The sequence below is a fragment of the Brassica napus genome, chromosome A7 (genome assembly GCF_020379485.1).
Source record: "Brassica napus cultivar Da-Ae chromosome A7, Da-Ae, whole genome shotgun sequence".
NCBI classification, from domain to species: domain Eukaryota; kingdom Viridiplantae; phylum Streptophyta; class Magnoliopsida; order Brassicales; family Brassicaceae; genus Brassica; species Brassica napus.
Genome location: NC_063440.1, coordinates 2,833,042 through 2,852,079, shown reverse-complemented (window position 1 = coordinate 2,852,079; position 19,038 = coordinate 2,833,042). Strand labels below are relative to the sequence as shown.

The window sequence follows — 19,038 nt, the reverse complement described above, 5'->3', positions numbered from 1 at the left end:
AATACAGAGATTTCTCCTAAACTTTCAATCGAAATCGTACTTTTATTAAATACGTTGATTTTAGATTCAAAACTGTTTTGATTCATCTATGGATTAAAGAATTGCATAAAATGGTCACTCGTCTAAAATCTAATGAACCAAAAGAAAGTTACAAGCCAAGCTGCAACAAATAAATTAACAATGGTTCTCCGGATTCCAATCACAGAAGACCTTAAATATGGAATGTGCAAATCCTAGAGTCATGCATTCGAGATCTTGAAAATGAACTTGAATCTCTATTCAAGTGCTAGGTGATGGATGAAGCCGAGATCAAGCCAATGTGTTCTCTCGGTTTCACAGAGGGTGGGAGGGAGAAAAAACTTCCTATCAAATACCAAGATTTAGAATGAAAGACAGTACAAAGACGAGGAAAACATGGCCATCGTGGTCGTGGGTGTAATCGCTAGCTACCATCTCTCATTTCGTTGTTGGTTTTGCTCATTTCTATCTAAGTAGTTTCTTAGGTACAAGATGTTATTTATCATGATATATGTTCATGCAAATTTTATCTCGTTATAGAACTTTAATAAGTAATAAATATTTATTTAATTTAAATTTGAAAGTCTTTTGTCAAAAAAACCCATCGTACTCAGCTTTTATACAACTCTGTTGCACTCTCTTATTTGATGATGACGTGGCTTTAGTGATTACGTTCTTTTGATTAGTATAATCATAAATTTATCAGGCAAACGTGTGCAGACTGCAGACAGAGGGACTTATAAATCAGAAAATATTCAGACGCAGGAGACAAAGAAGCCAAGCTGGAATTGATAAAAGGTATTGAGAGTGCTTGTGCAGTTACACGGTTTGTAAGATAATAAAAGCTTACATTTAGGGCCTTATAGGCTTTATTTCCGCACCTTCAACGTGATTACCTGACTCTTTTATCAGCATTGTCTATTCCTTGTCCTATGGCTCATTCTACTCTGGAATCTCACTGAGAAAAATATATATTTTAGTCCTTGAAGATATGCACGAGATTTACACGAGTGGCACTGCCTTGAATAGCAGACAAGCCAGACTGGAATATATCTCATTGCAATGAAAACTAATCTCAATGCATTAAGTAAATTGAGATGTAGCTGGAGGGAGACACTGAGCTTATATGGTGGAGATCTCTACCATTATTTGTGTATAATGAGAAAATGATGCCTTGTGCCATCTTGAAAAGGAGACATTGTATTAATGCTGTTAATATTATAATCACTATGAGATCCCTCTTGCCTCTCTTTCTTAGATGTTTATATATGTATTGACTTGAGAGGCAATGAGAAGGCAGAACAAACATCATTATCTCTCTCAACGCCTTCTCTTTGATCAATAACAAAGAGCTTAGATTCCGAAAAAATGGCAGCCTCTTTCCACGTTCGCTCTAACAGTTTCCCTTCTAGAACACACCCACAAGCCGCTCATGTCGATGAGCAGTTGGCCAGATTGAGATCATCTGAGGAAGCCTCAACATCTTCTACCTATTCAATCTGCAAAAGAATTGACAACCTCCAAGAGCTACATGAGTCACTTGCCAAGCTTATTTGCCTACCCGTCACACAACATGCTCTAGCTCAAGGACAGAACAAGAAAGCCGTCGAGCAGCTTCTTGATGGATCACTAAGGATCTTGGATTTGTGCAACATTTCTAAGGAAGCTTTATCGCAGATGAAAGAGGGTCTCATGGAGATCCAATCGATTCTACGAAGAAAGCGAGGAGATTTATCAGGAGAGGTGAAGAAATACTTAGCCTCAAGAAAGTTCCTCAAGAAGACATTCCAGAAAGTACAAAAGCCCTTGAAGCTTGCACGAGATGGAGAATCTTTGGCTGTCTTTGGAGAAGCAGAAGTTGTTACAATTGCTCTGTTTGATTCTCTTTTCAGCTACATGTATGGATCAAAGATTTGTGGCAAATGGTCACTTGTCTCAAAGCTAATGAGCCAGAAAAGAGTTTCATGTGAAGCACAAGAAAATGAATTCACAAGGGTTGATTCTGAATTTCAATCTGAAAAGACCATGAAGATAGAAGATGTTCAGATTCTAGTATCATGCATTCAAGATCTTGAAGATGGAGTTGAATCACTTTCAAAGTCATTGATCAAATATAGAGTCTCAATTCTTAACACATTAGGCCAATAAAGCCTATAAATTTTGTATAGCAGAGAAGATAATAGAAACGTCTTCAAAGTCTCAGTTCTAAAGTGCTTACTTATTTAATCTCTGACTCTTTAACCATCAAAGAACAAGTTCATTCTAGAAAAAAAGAAATCAGAAAGTTCAGCATTAACTCTTTGAACTCGAAAATTACACAAACTTTTAACCTAATAGTAAAACATTAGTTTAATAACTTAATTCATGTAATTGGAGTTGTCTTTGGTTATTTATTACAATAAAATCTCTGAGTAATGAGATAATTGAATTTCACACGTCCCAGCAATGATACCTCTGTTAATGTCTGTATGGTACCATACATTTGAAGTGATTCAAGAAAAAAAAACTTTAAAGTCTTCATGTGCGCATGTTAAAATAACGACGAATATGGATCTTGCCGTCTATTATCAATATTAAACTTTGTTTTCTTTGGATCCACACTTTTTTTTGAACTAAGATCCACACGTTTTCTACAACTAATTACTCGTTCATGTCTATGGAGTGGGACACCAAAAAGTAAAGAACTTTAAAATTCTCGGTGTGCATGCACATGTCAAAATAGCTGGATAAGGATCTTGTCTCTATTCTAATATTGAAACGGTCGTTTATTTACAAATCTTGGTATAGTATTAAGGTACACATTTTTTTTGTTCGGTTGAAATATTTTAGATACAAAAATAAATAAATTTATTTTAGTTAATGATTTAGTTCTTTGTGTTTGATTTGATTTTTTTTTGTTTTGGTTAAAATGCTAGAAATTAGTTATAGTAGTGCATAATTTATCCTTACATTTTATCTAATAATATTAATAATAAATATTAATTATATTTGACTAAATTTGTAACACTGAAAAGTAAATTACAAAAGAAACGAAAAGAAACGCACGTTAACGTATGTTCCGCACTACAACCAAAGCGTAATCACGTATGTTCCGCACTACAAACGCACGTTAACGTATGTTATTTTTGTTTTGTTTTCACAAGTGCGGTTTCGATCGGTTACTGTTGGGTTATTCAATTTTTTCTTGACTGGTAACATATGTGTGGTAACATATGCGTTTTTTCTCTTTCCATACCACAAATACGCTCCGCTTTTTGTACGCCAATCACAACATTAGACTTAGGGTCTGACTGGTTCAACCGCAACGGTTGCGGTTGCGGAAGTTTGCGGATGCAGGTGGTTGCGGTTTCTAACGGTTTTACGAGATTTATACGACTGGCTCTGTGGTTAAAAATTGGTGCGTTTGCGAGATACTTATGACTGGTTAACTACCAAATGCAACAGCGGTTAAATAATAAATTAACAATATTTATATTTTATACAATTATAAAAATATCAAAAATAATAATATTATAATAAATATAAAAGTTATATTTAGAAAGTTATAGTTTAATTTTTTTTAAAATATAGAAAATATTTTTATTTTAAAGTTTTATAATATTAATTAAAATATAATAGATATATTTTAGCATTTTTATAATTCTAATTTATTTTTTTTATTGAATATTTTTTATTTTTTGTATTTATATTGTTTTCGAAAAAAAAGAATTTTTTTTATTCTCCCGCAACCGCAAACGCTAGCTGGAACCAGCTTTTGAATTTATGAGGTTCAGAGCGATTTGGAGCGGTTTGGAGCGGTTTGAGCGATTGTTGCAAAACGCCAATAACCGCTACCAACCGCAAAAGCTGCGTTTGCGGGTGGTAGCGGGAAAACCAGTCATACCTTTAGCCGACAGTTTGAAGGTATTGAAATTCGATTATAGTCCAAATTCGGTGATGTAAGTTGTTGCAAACCTCGTTAATTATAGTGTAATTCATCATTGACTTTTTCAACAAAACGAGTGAACTAAATGAATAATGCTAAATTATAACAATACCAACCGAACTACAATTACATTGTAAAAATAGACTTAATTCCACAGCTATTTTTTCAGAATACAAACGATGATGGCTATATGTGCTTATTGAAATTTGAGATTTAATAGGAATTTTATTTTGATCAACCGATACTATTTTGGTTTCTCTTGTCATTAAAGAAAATAACAAACGAAATACCATTTAAAAGTAGTTTAGTTAATCACTTCATCTGAACCTCCACATGTTTTGTTCACATGCTTTATCTACGGATACGGATCTTACCGTTACCTCCACCCAAAAGGCCAAATTTGCATTATTATTATTTTTGGTAAAAACCAAACTTGCATTATTATCATAGTTAACTTGTTTTATTATATTTTTATTGATTAATATAAGTACAACGCAAACGTGTAGATGTAGATCATACTGGCAGGCTCATGTGATCAACCTCTTGCCGTTAACTCCACCCAAAAGGCCAAAATTCGCATTATTATTTCTTTTGGTAAAACCAAAATTTGTTTTTTTAGAGAAAATATGTATGAAGGCAAAAGCATGCATTGTTATTTTGTTACTAAAAACAAAAACTTCCATTATCATAGTTGCTTTATTATATTTTATTGATTAAAATAAGAACAACACAAACGTGTGGTAAATCATTATTTTAGAAGGAAAAAAAATACTTACATTATCACTCTTCTTTACTTTGAGTCACAGAATTAAAATTTTTAATATAGATTTAAATTCATAAATTTTCTTTTAAAAAATGTGATTGTCGCGTTGAGCTTTCTTCTTGTGTCCTCTTTGGAAATGTTGGATTCCTCCATTTTCAACAGCTTACTCGGTTTCAGGTAACTAGAAGCATTTTCAACGTGGCTAAAACATGAAATGCACAATCGTGGATCAGCATTGTCCATGCATTGTCCTCTGGCACCACATTGTAGTCTGTAAGTTCACGTGTAATGTGTAGTAGCTGGAAAAAAAAAGAGACACATTATTATTACTTAAGCTATAGAAAGAAAGGATGAGATCTGCATGTTGGTAAAAAAAAAGGATGAGATCTGCACGAATGGCATGAGCTTTTTAAATAGCAGACAAGCCAGCATTGGTTTTAATTAGTCCCTCGTGCAATGAGCACATCTCAATGCCTTAAAAGAAAATTTGAGAATTGAGCTTTGAGGATGGTATTGGCTGGCAAGAGATATAGATCTTGATAATTACTTTTATATTAAGTTGAGATGCCTTTTGTCACCTTCGAAAGGAGACACTATACTGATGATCTAAATATTCTAACCACCATGGATTCTCATATCTCTCTCTTTCCTGATGGCGTATATATGTATTCCCGGAGAGGCATTGAGCAGGCAGAACAATCATCGTTATCTCTCTCATCTTTAGCTTAAAGATCAACAAAATGGCAATCTATTTCCATGTTCGCTCTAACAGTTTCCCTTCTAGAGTTCACCCACAAGCTGCTCATGTGGATGAGCAGTTGATTCGTTTGAGATCTTCTGAGGAAGCGTCAACATCTTCAAGCTCTTCAATCTGTCAAAGACTTAACAACCTTCAAGAGCTTCAACAATCTCTTGAAAAACTTATTCACTTACCTGCCACAGAGCATGCTCTAGCTCAAGAGCAGAACAAGAAAGCCACCGAGCAACTTCTTGATGGATCTCTCAGGATCTTGGATCTATGCAACATTTCCAGGGACGCTTTGTCGCAGATGAAAGAAGGTCTCATGGAGATCCAATCCATTCTAAGAAGAAAGCGTGGAGATCTATCAGGAGAGATTAAAAAATACTTAGCCTCAAGAAGATCTCTCAAGAAGTCATTCCAAAAGGTCGTCAAGAGTTTGAAGGTCAAACAAGACCTGAAGTGCAACGATGACTCTTTGGCTGTGTTTGAAGAAGCAGAAGCTATCAGCGTGAACATTTTTGATTCTCTCTTCTGCTTTATGTCTGGATCAAAGACTTGTAGCAAATGGTCATTGGTCTCAAAGTTGATTAACCAGAAAAAAGTTTCATATGAAGCTCAAGGCAACGAATTCACAAAGGTGGACTCCGAATTCCAGTCTGAGAAGACCTTGAAGATGGAGGACGGTCAGAACCTAGAGTCATGCATTCAAGATCTTGAAGATGGACTTGAATCTCTCTCTAAGTCTTTGATCAAATACAGAGTTTCAATTCTTAACATCTTAGGCCAATAAGCCTACAATTTTTGTATATACATGAAAGAAAATTTAATAGAAACTATTTTATGATTTATCATATACTTTGTGTTATCCATTCTTAATTTGATTCTTCCATCATCTAAGCACATGCTCAGTCCATAATCAAGAAAATAACAATAACTTTAATCAACATCTATCAATAGGTCACCGGTTCGCACCCGGTTGTGCCCTATTCTTTTAATTAAGCAAAAAAAAAAAACATCTACCAAGGTCTGTAGAACTTCTAAATTGGAAAAAGTTTTCAATTTAATGAGGGTTATTGATTTATGTATTTTAATTTATTTAATTAGAAATTTAAACTAAATTTTCTGGCAAGTTAAGATCCAACTTAAATACAACAAATTAATTTTAGTTCCAAAATCCTGATTATAATAGGATAAAATCTCTGAATTCACACGCTTTCAGCAATAATAGCTCAGTTCATGTCTATTTGATTAAGAACGTGGATATTTTATTTTATTTTAAAAATTAGTCATGTATGGTATGAATGGTGACCAAAGAACACGAAGAATAATGCATTCCTTAACATTCCTAAAAAAAAATCAATATTCATAAGGAATAATTTTGTCTTCTCATTCTCTACCATTCGTTTTTTTTTTGTAGAGAAATAAAGAACAAACTTATTCATTGTTAAATATGGGATGGAACAACCATTCTTTTTCATTCCTGCAATTTTATTCATATTCTTTTATTTTCTATTTGTTCTTTTTGTTTCCAGAGTAGTTACCAGTCAAAACTTGATCTAATGGTTACCAAAGTATTTTTCATATATGTTTAGAAAAAATGTATGATTTATATCCAAATACAAAATATAAAACCCTAAATATCTACTCTATTCTAATATAAACTATAAACCCTAAATTATAACTTTAAGCCTAAATTATAAAAAAAAATTATAAACCCTACAACATATCTTTAAACCATATATTTAATAGTATAGATCCTCGATCAGGAGACTAGAAATTTTGAAATTTTAGTAACTACAAATCTTTAGTAAATAGTATTGTTACCATTTCAAAATCTTTGTAAATAGTACCAGTATTTATTTTTTCACCTATTTTAGACCAAATCGAGGTGTATCCATATTTTTTAATAGTCACCTAACAAAATTAGAACTGAGTTTTTTAAAATAATTCATTTATATTAGGGGAATAGTAACAATATTCATTTATCATAAGAGATTCTTATTTTCAATTTATTATGAATTTGCATTTTGAAACGATTTTGTCTACAATTTATGAAATATTTTCATTTTGAAAAGATATTGTGCATAAAAATATGAATATCAAAATACTTACAAATATAAAGCTTCCGTTATATTTGGACCGACTGTAATCCCTCTGAAAACACATTGCTGGAAAATTCGGTGTCCACCAAAAATTAAACATTTTTTTGCGGCAACTTGTTACAAGGTGTATATTGGTTAAGAAGAATTTGAAAGCTAGAGAGATTCAAGGGAGACATAAGATGTGCACGTTGTGGAGCTGAGAAGGAAACAATAAATCATGTATTTTTGAGTGTCTAACGGCTATCCAAGTTTGAACCCTCTCATGTATTCCTTCAAACTCACAATTCTTTCCCCTTCACTCGCTCTTTCCAAATATGGACCTTTTTTTTTTGGAGAGTTTTCCCACAAATGTAAACTCAGCTATTTGCATGGATTCTCTGATTTATTGAGAAGGATATGAAAAGTACGTTTTTTAGCAATATGGATATGGATCCAAGGGATACAATCAAGTTTTCAGAAACGAAGAAACATTAATGACGTCATTTCCTTTGATTCAGGGACGATGATGTTACACGGATAGATCATGGAAAGCTGAAGGTGCTTTTTAAGGACAAGGATAGTATAGCACATTAGAAGGATTTGATGGTTTGATTCTAAACTTTTTAAGGTTCATAGAGCCATTCAAGCTCATGATTCTTGTTCATTAAAAAGTTAGTCGATTTGGTGGTGAGTTTTGTGTGGTTAGAGAAGCTAAGAAAGTTATCTCATTGTTTGAAACTATCAAATCAAAAAAAAATTTCAGAAGACTTACACGGAAGTCTTTTGTTCAATGCATATGTTAGTTTTACAGTTAAATTTATGTGTTTGTTTTAGAGACAGCTTCTTTAGATGTCTTCTAACTTTTTTGTATTAACAAATAAATTTCAAGAAATACCAGAGAAGACTTTTCGGTAAGTCATCTAGGATAAACATGTTAGTTTTGCAATTGACTATATTGTGCTAAAAATTTGACTTTCTCTAGACGAATTACATGGAAGTCGTCCCCCAACAGATTTCTATGTAAGTCTTCCGAAATCTCGATGGAAGTCATCTCACTTTCGGTGAAAGTCGTCTCAGGTTACTTTTGCAATTAAAAAATAAAACTTAAATATTTAATTTTAATTAGATGACTAAGTTTTTCGGAAGACGACTTATCCGGAAGAGGACTTACCCGGAAGTCTTCTGTGATAACAATCATGTAGCCAGACCCTGGCTCTAGGGATGTGCTAGTAGTGTAAAAGCACATGATCTTACAAAATTTCTTAAATCTCTTTGATTCAGGGTCTCAAAATATACTAAGCCTGGACCTGTAAATGTTCAAGTTAAACAGTTCAACCCTATAAAATATTGGATTTGAGGTTAGTTATATAAGTCCAAATATAGTTGGGCTTTACAGGCTTAGTATATTTGCGTCTTAGATATTTTAGGCTAAAACCTGTTTAGAATACGGCCGGTCCAGAAAATCAAAAACTTTATATTTAGTTTAGATAATATCATTTTTCTAATGGTAGTCATTCTTGATATTGACATGGTATTTTTTTCTTGATCTAAACTATAGTAAAACACATGTAGAAGTTGTAAATGTACCTTGGTGTTTGAAAATTAGAAGAGTCACTTTTTCAATTCGACAAATAAGCCTTCTTCATTTTATAGAACAAGGTTGAGATATATGCCTTGCGCGGTATGAACATTATATAAAAAATATTTTATGTATAATATGTTTTTGCAAATAAGAAATGTATATTGAATAATTAAAAAATTATTCACTATTACGTTTATAATTAAATTGGTACGGACATAGAAATAAATTTTATTAATCCAAAATTTTTTTTCTATTTGATATGGTATATAATTAAATTTAACATATATATAGTATATTTTTATATTAATATCTATTAACTGATGTTTTCTACTTACGTTTTTTTAATCATTTGTATCTTTTATAAAGAAATTTTCATTGTGGGATTAATAGTTTTAGTAATTTATATATAACGAAATTTTCATTGTGTTCAAAGCTTTTATCAACAAAAAAAGATCAAGGTAAATTTATAAATTAAATATATATATATATATATATGTATTTTTTATACGGTATATAGATAATACATATATATATATATATCTTTTAATCTTAAAATATATTAAATGAGATTTTCTATTTTTATGATTTTGTAATCATTTGTATCTTGTCATAACAAAAAAATTAAACTATAGATCACAAAATTTTAATGTGAGACTTTTAACAGTTTTAATAATTTATAGTCGTTTTAAAAAATTTAAAATATAACATGTACGGAAAGATCTAAACTTTTATTATATGGTTAATATGCTTGTTAACAGATATGATAGAAGATAAACTAATTTTTAGCAAATATTTATTATTCATAATTATTAATTGTCATATGTACTTTAGCCACATTAGGAAATTCCGTAATTTTTATTTAGGAAAATAATGAAGAACATTAATATTTATTCTGGTTAGTTTGATAAAAAGTTTATTATTTATTTAGATGGGCCAGCCTATTTCTCAAAAGATTTTAAGAATCATACTAGTGATGACACATGACTACAAAAAAAAATATAGTAATGCTTATCAATTAATATAGGGAAATTTGCGAGAAATAACCTAAATATTCATTTTTAACATAAAATTAGCCCCCATATTCAGTCAAATGCAGAACCAAACTAGAGGGGTGGTAAAACTACTATTTAACCCGTAAGACAAAACAAAAAAAAAAAACAGAAAATTATTTTATGATTATGTCATTTGTAAATATACATGTAACAAAAGAAGTCAACAAATCCATAGACCGCCTAAGAAATCTATTTTGTAGTCTACATCTTGATTTGATTTTATAATTAATTTTTAAAAAGTATAAAAAGTAACTTTTCAGAAATTTTTAATTAGTCATCAATTTAAGGGTTAATATGAAGTTTATAAATTAAACATTTATATAATTGGAAATTTTTTTAAAAATATATATCTATATTGATTTGGTAACTATGTGTTACACAATGTTTATGGTTTAGCAACAAAAATTTCTAACATGTTATGTTTTTAAGGGTTAGATTCTTAGGTTTGGATTTTAGATTGAGATTTTTTTTGGTTTATTGACTTAAATTTACATATTAATGTTGAGCAGTTTATATTAAAAATATTTTGTTATTTGATATAGTAATTGACACTTTTTTATTATAAAGCAAACATTTAGGGTTTGAGATTTGTGTATTAGGGTATAGTCGTCCTACAACAAAATCTATTGAATTGTAGACGTCTTTTTCAGTCTACCTTAATTAGTGATTAAAAAAGTTATTATTATTAAATTAAATTTAGCTCTTTATGAATAAAAATCTAAAATCATATATTATAACTACTAAAACATAAAGAAATAAATTTAGTAAATCATACACTAAAAGTACTAAAACAATAAAGAAAAAATAACCCCAAAAAATAATCGTTGTAAATTTGCAAAGAAGTCTACTCACCTGTAGCAATTTAACCTAACCAAATTTCACCAAGTTAATTTTAACCTAACTGAACTTAAACCAAACTTTGTTAACCTAATGTGAAATCACATATTAAAATTATTAGAAGAATATAGAACGAAAAATTAAATTTATATATTAATTTTTCTAAAACAATAAAGAAACAAAATATTACAAAAATCAAAACAATTTTGATTAATTTTAGTTTTTGTATGAATAATTAATCTTCAAACTAATATTCAAAATTGTAATATCATAAATTAAAATTATTATAACAATAAATAATAAACAACAATAACGAAATTATCATAGTAGACTTACACAAAGGTCAACAATAATGAAATTATGTTTTTTGGTTTTGGCGAGAAAATGCGTTTTATCCGGTTTTGGTGGGAAAATTGCGTTTTTCGGTTTTGGCGAGAAAATGCTTTTTGCGGGTTTGGCCGGAAAATCTTTTTTGGAGTTTTGGCGGGAATATGCGTTTTTTGGGTTTTGGCGGGAAAATGCGTTTTTTTTTGTTTTGCCGGGAAAATGCGTTTTTTGGTTTTGGTCGACAAGTGCGGTTATACTTGTTTAGCCTAAAAATGTGTTTTTATGAAAATGTGTGTTTTATGTTTTTCTGCGGAAAAACGCATCTTGCGGTTTGGGCGGAAAAATGTGTTTTTTAGTTTTTGCAAGAAAATGCATTTTTTGGTTATAGTGGAAAAATGTATATGTAAAATAATAGGATTTACGGTTTGAAAATAATATTTTGATTTTAAAAGGTCATTTTTGTCATTTATTATTTTGGACTGAACTAGATGCATTTGCATCCAGATGCACCACCAAAACTCACCTTCATTTGGGTGAGAACTTGAGATGAGTTTTTAAAAATTCAGCTGGGTGATCCATCTAGATGTAGCATTATAATGCACAAAACGAACAACAATTTGCATCGTCACCCAGATGGATCACCTGGGTGAGCAAACGAACAGGGCCTTACAATAAAGTCTACTCTAAAATTTCAAAAGAAATTTTAAAAGTCTTCAAAAGAAGTCTACGGTATCTTTTTGTCTCCCTATATAAATAAAATTTACATAATCTCTCTCTAAAATGACTGCACAAGTTTCAAAAACACTCTCACTTCTCTCTATAACTCTCTCCCTTCTCTCTAAAACTATCTTGTCTTTCTCACAATATTATCTTGTAATTTTAGGTATTATGATTCATGATTTTCATTTTTTCCTTTAAAAATATAAGTTTTAGATCAATAGATTTTAAATGTGTATTTTTATGCTATGTGTTTCTCACAATATTATCTTGTTTTTTATAGGTATTATCATTTATGGTTTTCATCTTTTCCTCTAAAATGTAAGTTTTAGATATATAGATTTTAAATGTGTATTTTTATGCTATGCCTTTTTCACAATATTATCTTGTTTTTGTAGGTATTGTCAATCATGGTTATTATCTTCTCCTCTAAAAATGTAAATTTTAGTATATAGATTTAAAGTATATTTATATGTTTATATTCAATTTTTTCCAGATCTGAAAATTATATGATATTGTTGATTTCTAATGAATTTTGCTTATAAGCTAAAGCTAGAATCTACTAAACCACTAATTTTAAACAGACTTTATTGGAGGTATACAAAAATATGACTTTAATTTTTTTCCAATGTTTTATAATAATTTTTTCTTATTTTGTAGGTATTCTCTTACATTGTTGTTGTCTCCTCTACCTAAAAAGTAAAATTTACATCTATAGATTTTAAATATGTGTTTTTATATTTATATTTAAATAAAATTCATCTTCAAAATTTATTTATTTAATTTACAACTATTTTGTCTTATAAATTACTTAATATGAAACTAGATTTTATATTCGCGCTATGCGCGAGTCTGTATTAATAATTTAGTTTAGTTTTATAATAATTTTTAAACTCATTGTGTAATTGATTATATAATTTTCTTATCTGAAATATGATTTGTTGATTTTATTATTTATGCTTAGTTATAATTTTACCATATAATTAGCAATTTGGTAAATTGTATTTATAAATATAATAGTATTGTTTAGAAACATATTGAATAAACATTGAAAAAAAGTAAAATAAAATATAAACAACTAACAGATATAACTATTAAATAAAAATTGAAAAACTGTCAAACAATAAAATTGAAATTAATATCAAATAGATCTATAATAATATATAAAAGTTGAGGCTATAAGTCATTAAAAGCGTCCACGTAGGATAAAACCACCAATCATATTATGAAAAATCAGATTTTAATTTTTAAAGTTAACATTTCTAAAAAACGAAATTAGTCTTCAAAATAAATATTAACATTTTACAACTTACTTAAAAATGGTAAATATTTTAGTATTATAGAAAATCAAAAGAAAAAGTGATATTCACAAAATATGTTAATTTTAAAATAGCTAAAATATAAAAGAATTTAAAAACATTTATAATATATAATCTACTATATAAACTATCAGCGTGATTACAAATAGTTATTGTTATGGTCAGTTTATGAAGAACAAGCTGGAGGCCTATGTGGACTTCCTGATAGATGGTCTTGAATTGTCAAACTACATCTCCTACACGAATGTCATAAGACTTATTGTTACATGCTCTATGCGATTAGCAATTACTATGGGAGCATGGGAGAGGTGATCATTACACTGCATGATAAAATATATATTATATAAAAGCTGATGTTAAAAATGATTGAAGGCATCCACGTAGAATTTAAAATGTCCAATGATACTATGAAAAATCATTATTTGAAATTTGTTATTTTTTAAAGAGAAATTCCCTAAGATAGCCATTTTTTTTACATTTTAACCCCAGAGTTAACTAACATAAACCTAGGGTTTAGAGTTAAAGAGTAGGGTTTTAGGAATAGAGTTTCAAATTTAAAAAAAATAAAAAGAAAAATTTAAAGTTTCAAAAGAATATGAGATATTTTGGTCATTTTTTCCTTGAGAGCTATTTTTGTGACAAAAACTTAAAAATAGCTATTTGAGAGAATTTCCCTTTTTAAATGTCAATATTACCAAAAACTGTTTATTTAAAATAAAATATAAATCATTATCAAATAAGGAAAACATACAAAACTAAAAACAGTATATATAAGTTAACATAATGTATAATATATTTTCGAAAATTAACATAAAACTAAATAACAAAAATACTAATTAATTTAAAAATGCAAGAATTCCAAATAAGTATAACTACATAAATTTAAACCATTATTTTTAAAAGTTTAGGTTATATGCTATTGAAAATATTCATAAGTAACATATAGTATATAGAAGTTTAAATTAACATAATTTATAATTTAACGTAATTTTCTAAATTAGGCCTTCCGCAGCAGAAAAGGGCTATCGACAGAGTCGACATCGGAGAGAGAGGAGTCGTCGCGTCTCAGAACCTAAGAAAAGGAGAGAAGCTTCTCTTTGTTCCTCCTTCTCACGTCATCAGTGCTGATTGGGTAAGTTCAAAAGCGTTAAACATTTATCTAAACTTGCAATAAAGTCACGAGCTTTAGATTCCTTTCCTCGGGGCTTGTCTTGTCATGAGCACAAGGGAGTGATATAGAGACCAAAATTTTCAGAGCAGCTGACTGTACAAAACCAGAAACGTCTTGCTTCTGATCAGCAGTCTCCCCAATTAGAATGTTATATATAAAAATATATTTTATATATTGTTATTTTTTTGTATTCATTTACGTATTATATATATAATTAAATTAGAGTAAGCACATAAATCAAAACAATTCATCTTATTCATTTATGATATTTTTTTGGTTACTTAATCAAAACAATCATTTTATTTATTTTATATGGTATATAACTAAATTTCAATCACATTAACACATATATATATAGTATATTTTAATATAAATATTTATTACTCTGAATTCATACTCATATGATAAACACAAATTTCTAATGTGCAATTTTTTTAATGCAAATTTTAAAATTAAAATATTAAGGTTTCAATAATTTTTTAATACAAATTTAGAAATTATCATATTTAAGTATTTTTATATGTTATATAATTTAATTTTAAACTATATTTATTATATAATATGAATGTCTAGTGAATGAGACTCAACCAGGACTTGTGGCCTGCTTGTGATTAACTTGAGGGAAAATGCCCAATACGGTGAAGCCACCAGGGTTCAAGACCCGTCACTGGAGAATTAACATTTCGGCATCGCCGGGAACAGGGAACCGATACATGGCAACACGTGACTAGTCTGGACCACTTCTGTGTAACCAGGATACCCTGTATAATTCAAAAAAAAAAAATGAGACTTCATATCCATACTATTCATGATAATTTGTATCTTGTTATTACCAAAAAGGTTAAACCATTGATCACAAAATTTTAGTGTGAAACATTTAACGTTTTTGTAATTTATAGTCGTTTTAAAAATTCAAAATATAATTTATAATTTTTTATTATATGGTTAATGTGATTGTTTAATACCTTTTAATAATATAAAATTAAACAAAAAGAGCTAAAATACAAAAATTGTTACTATGTTTACTATTCATAATCATTAATTGTCAAATATATGTTAATCATATTAGACAATTCTGTAGGTTTTATTTAAGAAAAGTACGAGAATATTCTTTTGTACATCTACTTTATTAAAATAGAAGTACAAATAAGAAATAACCCTAAGAGTTAGGGGTGGGCACTTTACTTGATATCCGAAGTGGCACCCGAGCCCGATCCGAAAAAACCGAACCGAAATCCGAACCGAAGTAGCAAAATACCCGAACGGGTATTGAATAAGGAGAGATTGGATACCCGAACCCGAACGGATAATACCCGAACCCGAATGGATATCCGAAGATAACCGAACATATGTATAATTAACCTTATGTTTCTAGTTTATATCTCTCATTTTATATAAAATATTTATATTGATACTACACATAATTTAAGTTCATATGATATACATACAATTCTGGAAAAAATGATTTGCTACTCACTTAAAATGCATGTCAAGTTTTTTATTTCAAAAATTAACAAAAAGTTATATCCAAAATTAAAAAAAAATAACTAAATTAGTGTCTTTTTAGTTTTAAAATGTTATGTCCAAATCTATTAACCATTCAATCTATTAAAAATAAAAAATTAGTTAACTAAAAGTTATATTTTTAAATACAATAAACTTGAGAAATGAAAATTTTAATATTTTTTTTCAAAATCTAAATATCCGAACCCGATCCGAAATAACCGAATCCGAACTAAAAATACCTGAACCCGACCCGAAGTACAGAAATACCCGAACGGGTTCTAGACCTCTATACCGAAATACCCGAAAATCCGAAATACCGACCCGAACCCGAACGGGTACCCGAACGCCCACCCCTACTAAAAGTTACAACTTAATTACAATACAATATCATTAAAGTAATTAATAAACTTAAATCTAAATTACTATTTTTCCTAAATCTATTCCACCACTTAATGCACATTAATACTATAAACCTTAATATATAAAGTAGAAAACTTTTTTCCATAAATTTGTGGGTATAATCCTTTATTAAATAATGTTTATTACATTTTTCAAAATTTTATTGTTAATGAAATCAATTCACAATATTTAAAAAATTTAAAGGATATACCGTATTTGGGAATAAAAACTTAATAATGAGAACATATTTAAAAAGATCAATTTTACTTGATAATTCTAAGTTTGTGCCTAATTAAAATTTTCAAATAACTAATTTGACTAATCTATTTAATTGGCGATAGTGTTTTAGATATATATAACTAAAATGCTATTAGAAAATTATGTATGATATTACATATGTTCAATTGAATTTTACCTTAAAGAATATTTTTCTTTAGTAAGGATTTGAAATATAAGGTAATAACATGTACACTTAAGTATTAGTATTAAAAAAATTAAAAACACCTAAGATTTTTCTTATGAAAAAATTGTAATAGGAAAAGTTTCAAAAGAATATTCTTCAAGTTTTGGTAAAGAAAAACATTTAGACAAGATAACTACGTTCTAAAAAAATTAAAAAAAAAGTTCATATAAAATAAAAATCCTACATATAATAAAATGTTAAAGTCAATAAATTAAAATAAAATTAATTTGATAATAATATAAATACAAGAAATGTAATTACTCATTCTAACAAATTACTCATTTTAATAAGTATAATATAAATATTTTACTAAAAATGCATGACGAATATTTATATATCGGATTGAGAAATTAAAAATTAAGACTACTTGTATAACGGGTTAGAAATTTAAATATAGTTATCATTTATGACCAAAAACCTATCAAAACATCTCAAATATTATTTTCGCATATATATTTTATTTTATGGAAAACACATACATAAACTAAAAATAAACTATATATATATTAATTATTATGCATAATGTCATAATAAAAATACATAATACGTGAAAAAATAAATATATTTTATATTATTTATAGAAAACAAAGGTATATTTCTAAAAAATGAAAAAAATGGTTTCTCTTTTTTACTGGGAACCCACATATTGTAAATAATTCTTTCCAACGCGTATCAAACCCGACTAATGAAAGACTACTAGCATTTCCTTACCACTAGCCAACTCATTATCAGGTAAATAAAAATGATATCGGTTAAAGAAAAATAAATATTCGCGTGATATTTACATTTACAGTTATATAAATCATTTTACTATTACTATTAGTGGAATTATGTAACATCAATATATGTATTATGTGATGTATTTTTGTCACCATTGTAAAAAATATTTAGTTATATTACGTAAAGAAAAAAACACCCGCTCCGTCGGACGGGTCCAGCTCTAGCTATTTATTAATTCAATAGTTAGTTTAATAAAAAATATAATATAAGTTAAGATGAACCAACCTATTCTTCTAAGAATTTTGAATTTCATCCTCACGGTGACACGTGGCTACAAAACAATGTTGTAATATTTCTTAATTAATATATAAAGGATGTTAAACATTGTGTACACAAATTATTTTTTATGCACTATTACTAGTTAGTTTATGTTTTTATATATTATGAAAAAAATAAAAATAAATATATATTGTAATTATTATGTATATAATTAAAACAGTTACTCTTGTTTATTTACAATCATTTTATGTTAAATAAATATAAGCAAACGTATTTCTCTATTTTATATGGCATATAATTAAATTTGAATGATATTAATATAGATATAAAGTATATTTTAATGTTGCTATCTACTAAATGAGGTTTTCTACTCATTGGTTTTATTATCATTTATATCTTTTTGTAAAAATAAATAAAATCATTAATAAAAAAAGTTTTAAATATAAGAGTTTTAATAATTTTAGTAACTTATAATCATTTTTAAAAATTCGATAGATATTTTGAAATTAAAATATTAAATTATCAATACTTTTTAATATAAATTTTAAAATTAAAATATTTATGTATTTTTATGATATATAGTTTACTTTAAATGATATTAATGATAATTTGAATATCTATTTAATGAGATTTCCTATTCATATAGTTTTATGATTATTTTTATTTTTATTAAAAAATAAAATAATTGATCACAAAATTTTCAATGTGGTACTTTCAATAGTTTAGAAATTTATAGCATTTAAAAAAAATCGATATACAACATATGTTGAAAAATATAAATTTGTATTTTATGATTAATATAGTTGTCTCATTTGTAATAATATAAAATTAAATAAAAATAATAGATGATGTATATATTGTTATCAAATCTTTATTATTCAAAAGCATTAAATGTCATATATTTTAACTACATTAGGTAATTATGTAGTTTTATTGAAGTAAATAAGAAAAATATTTTTATTCGTTAATTAATTTTGTGGTTAACTTAATAAAAATATAATATATATATTGATGGACTAACTTAATTCTTTAATATAAAAATTGGTATCAAATATGTATTTTATCAAATATGCATTTAATAATGATTCATATCATAGATAAAATATTATAACGATTCAAAAATAATATATAAACGAT

The 19,038-nt window shown here is 28.0% G+C and overlaps 2 protein-coding genes across 2 annotated transcripts; both read left to right on the top strand.

Moving 5' to 3' along the window:
- The first annotated feature begins 1,046 nt into the window (after positions 1 to 1,046).
- On the top strand, positions 1,047 to 3,472 carry BNAA07G03190D. Its single transcript, XM_013869436.3, has one exon. The coding sequence runs from the start codon at positions 1,387 to 1,389 to the stop codon at positions 2,164 to 2,166; it is 780 nt and encodes a 259-aa protein (XP_013724890.1). The 5' UTR covers positions 1,047 to 1,386; the 3' UTR covers positions 2,167 to 3,472.
- A 452-nt stretch (positions 3,473 to 3,924) lies between these two features.
- On the top strand, positions 3,925 to 9,511 carry BNAA07G03180D. The gene has a single exon (XM_048737322.1). It carries the CDS (start codon positions 5,447 to 5,449, stop codon positions 6,236 to 6,238), a length of 792 nt encoding a protein of 263 aa, XP_048593279.1. The 5' UTR covers positions 3,925 to 5,446; the 3' UTR covers positions 6,239 to 9,511.
- The last annotated feature ends 9,527 nt before the right edge of the window (positions 9,512 to 19,038 follow it).

Excerpts from the sequence above, each read along its gene's own strand:
- BNAA07G03190D (XM_013869436.3), top strand. The coding sequence starts at position 1,387 with ATGGCAGCCTCTTTCCACGTTCGCTCTAACAGTTTCCCTTCTAGAACA.
- BNAA07G03180D (XM_048737322.1), top strand. The coding sequence starts at position 5,447 with ATGGCAATCTATTTCCATGTTCGCTCTAACAGTTTCCCTTCTAGAGTT.